Raw genomic sequence first — 3,695 nt, 5'->3', positions numbered from 1 at the left:
TTGTGAACAGTTTGGCACCACTGGTGATACGCTATTAGGTTTGCAGGTGGGTACTTTAGTTCAACATGCAACCATTTCCAGGCCTGCGGAAAGGTAATGTGGTGTAATGGTCAGCTTGACACTTGCTGGCGTGGAGTTTCACATGAGTGTTTCTGAACAATATGGATTGTGAAAATGTTTACGTGGTTGTCTTTGCCATTTATGATTATTACCCGAAATGTAAAAAGCTATAATAACACTATTCAGTTTTTTTTCTTCTCAAATGATCAATTTGAGAATAAATCAATTATGTGGGTTAGCTCATTACTACGTATTGTTATAAGACTAGATTAATGGTGCTGTTTACAGTAAAGTTATGACTGTGTTTTTCTGGTGTACAAACACCTCTGTGTGAACATTTGACCTTGTTTTGATAATACGTGGATATGTTGGTTCGCCACCTGCCATGGAAAATAATTCCACGCACCAACAAGCAATATAAAATTGAAAAGTAGCCTATTAAAGACAAAGCAATCTTTCTCGGTATTAAAGATGTCAACCCTACCCAGTTGAAACAATAAGGGGCAACTATTTGACACTTGAATCATTGATTCAGTCAAGGAAGCAGTGCGTAATTGTGCGCAAACAAAATGTTCTTGAAATAAATTCATAAAGCCTAATCTTAAATACATTTTTCTAAATAACCTACTAGCCTGTAGTGTAAAGAAATGACAAACAATATTATTCTCAAAAGGTTTTTATTTGTCTCTTGATACAGGCTACGTATTGCACATGGGAATTGTAAAAAGGAGGCTACATTTGGCTAAAACATCAACATAGGCCGGTGTGCACAATTCTACTCCTACTCAAAAGATCATAACACAGTGAATCTCGCTTTGAATCAAGTTTATATGGACATACCTGAGAGGGACTACATGTTTTTCCTCTGCCAATCCATTTATGACATCATCTTACATTGGGACATAACCTAAAGGCCTAAAAATAGCCAGCATTTGTCGAGCGTATTTTCGTTAAATAGCTTAGTATTTGTGTATTAGTCCGTCATCCTTGATAATAAGGCCCAATGTAAACAACACATACATGCCTATAGCCCAATCCAGACTAGTCCAAGTATTTAGTTAATTTCCTCAGCAGTAGACTATGGGGTCACATTTGAACTGAAGATATAACCCATAGAAATGTTGTGATGCCAACAATCCAAATAACGGTGCCAAATTAAGGTATCATTTGGAATATTTGATGTATAATTTCCCCAAAGCGTTAATGCATTATAAGAATAATAGGCGCTACACCACACTTTGTATGGTGTCTAAAAAATCACGGGCGCTCAGGACATGTGTAGTTTTGACTGAGGCATCCCCGTTGTCCACGGTAACCAGCTCCTCCAGGAAGTAAGAGGACCCTTCCGTTATTAAATCAGAATCAAGTTGTGCATCAGTAAAGGTAACGAGTCCCCGCGTACCCCGGGCCTGGTCAGAGGTAGAGTCCGTGCGCAAAGCCTGTTGGTCTGCGTTTGGAGCCGCCGAGGCTTCCGCGAGCTTCACTCTTGTTCAAGAAGAATCCATCGGTTGACTCGCTCGGATAGAATCCAGCCCATATCCTTCCTGCGATTCCTGTTGTACTCCAAACGTCCACCACGTCTCTTCTTGGTTCCTGTTTGTGTGCGTCGGCAAGTTCGCTGGATCCTCTCGAGTGACACTTGGAGACGCGTCTCTGACTTCTGCCGGCGTGGCCATTTCGTTCTGTGTGGCTGCGTAGCTTTGTGCGGTGACCAAGTGTACTATTGTTGGTCCTTCAACCGCTGTTGTGGGCGTATTGTCGCCTGAGGGGACCGTGGGACTTTTACTGCTACTATCCAACGACTGAAATGCATTGGTCCCGGCGGTATCTGTTTTTATTGTAACACGTGATGCCATGGACCTCAACTCATCGCGTGTAAAAGTGTCCGTCTTCTGCGTACCTGTGTGTATGGTATCATTTGGTACACTGGTGGTATTGTTCGTAGTATTTGCCGTGACGGGGGTCACAGCATTGGGTCTCGAAAATGATGATGATGAGGAGGAGGCAGACGTTGGTTTCCATATTAGGCTGTAATATATGGCCAATATGATAGCCGCCAGAGACACGGACAACACGTATGCGAAAACAGTGGCCAGTCTCACCCACTTTTTGTTGGTCTTCGCAGCCATTTTAGCCTTCTTGTCCCCAGTGTATGTGGCGGGTTTCCCCCGTTCCACGTTGGGCATGAAGTCCCTGTCCCTCATATTTGCTCCGCCACGCTGTGCTCCTTCCCTCTGTGCTCCGCCACGCCGTCCGTCTTGAATGATTAGATGCTATACACCGCGCACTAGAAAACGCTTAGCCTGTAGGATGCTTAACACACACAACGTGTCCTTCACTGACGGAGCAGATTTCTCTCAAGCTCATCTTGGCTCGAACACGGGCTTATCGCGTAAAACAATTGCATCATTCTGGTATTTATGAGGCATTTACGAGGAAGATAATGAGATGGTGCGCTACAGTCTCCGTGGTCCACGGGCTTTCAGATACACTCACCGCAATTGTTTACCCGGCTGGCGAAAGCTCGAATAGGCATTTATAGATAGACTCTGAGGTCAGGGCAGCGAGGTGGTGATTTTTTTAAATGAGGTAATGTAGCACATAAAGGGCGCCTTCTGTCTTGTCCAGCAAATGAAGTGGACGTTCTGGTCTCAAAACACGTCCGGTAGGCGGGTCCAGGAGCGATGCAAGCCAATACACTGAGTTGATTAATTTCACTGTCCTCAAATGCGATGATTTAAAGTATTCTTTATATACGTCATGAATAAGAACTCCACTGTTTCTCTCTCTCGTTGCAGTAGCCTATAATTATTGCAATATGCATTAAGCTAGAGGATTGCACATAGGGGTCTTTCATTTTTTGCTTCCATGTAAAAAAAAAAAACACATCTAAAAACCTACAATACTGGTTTATGACCACATATCGCCTATAGACCCCTATCCCACGGAAAAAAACACGTCATGAATTCACGACACGAATGGTTGCATATCCACAATTAATGAGTACCCCCAGGACCTATTTTGATTTCTTTTTTTTCTTATTGTTCAGTCATCGTCGAAAATTTGAATTACAGTCCTTCTAGTCTTGATGCGACGTCACTGAGGTTAACCGCATATTTAACCATTGTGACAAACACAGGTATGATGGTGCATGCGCAGAAGTCAGTGTGTTGGCAATTGTGATAGAATACAGGATTCCCATCTTATTGAAATCTTTTCAACTCCAAGGATCTTGAATCTCCCTGGCTATCGAAGGCTAATTTAATTTAATTTGAACGATGGAGAAATTGCTTGATGATGCCCTTAAAGCATTGTGCCGTGAACGGAGGTTGGTGGCACCTTAATTGGGGAGGACGGGCTTGTGGTAATGGCTGAAGCCAGAATAGGTGGACTGGTGTCAAATACATTAAACACATGATTTCCATGTTTGATGCCATTCCATTTGCGCCGTCCCAGACATTATTATGAGCCGTCCTCCCCTCAGCAGCTTCCACTAGTGCCTATAGCCGTGTAGCATACTTTTTAGTTACAGGCCTACCACTTTAATTGAGGAAGACTTCTATTCTTACCCTTCTTTTTAGAAGTTATTGCGAATTTTAGCTTCACCAATATGAGACCTATCTATGCTTTCAGCC

The 3,695-nt window shown here is 43.0% G+C and overlaps 1 protein-coding gene across 1 annotated transcript; it reads right to left on the bottom strand.

Annotated features, from left to right (window-relative positions):
• Positions 1-726: 726 nt before the first annotated feature.
• On the bottom strand, positions 727-3,192 carry LOC129824885 (uncharacterized). Its single transcript, XM_055884429.1, has one exon. The coding sequence runs from the start codon at positions 2,262-2,264 to the stop codon at positions 1,551-1,553; it is 714 nt and encodes a 237-aa protein (XP_055740404.1). The 5' UTR covers positions 2,265-3,192; the 3' UTR covers positions 727-1,550.
• Positions 3,193-3,695: the final 503 nt, after the last annotated feature.

Source organism: Salvelinus fontinalis, chromosome 27 (assembly GCF_029448725.1).
Source record: "Salvelinus fontinalis isolate EN_2023a chromosome 27, ASM2944872v1, whole genome shotgun sequence".
NCBI classification, from domain to species: domain Eukaryota; kingdom Metazoa; phylum Chordata; class Actinopteri; order Salmoniformes; family Salmonidae; genus Salvelinus; species Salvelinus fontinalis.
This window is presented reverse-complemented; position numbering and strand designations above follow the sequence as displayed.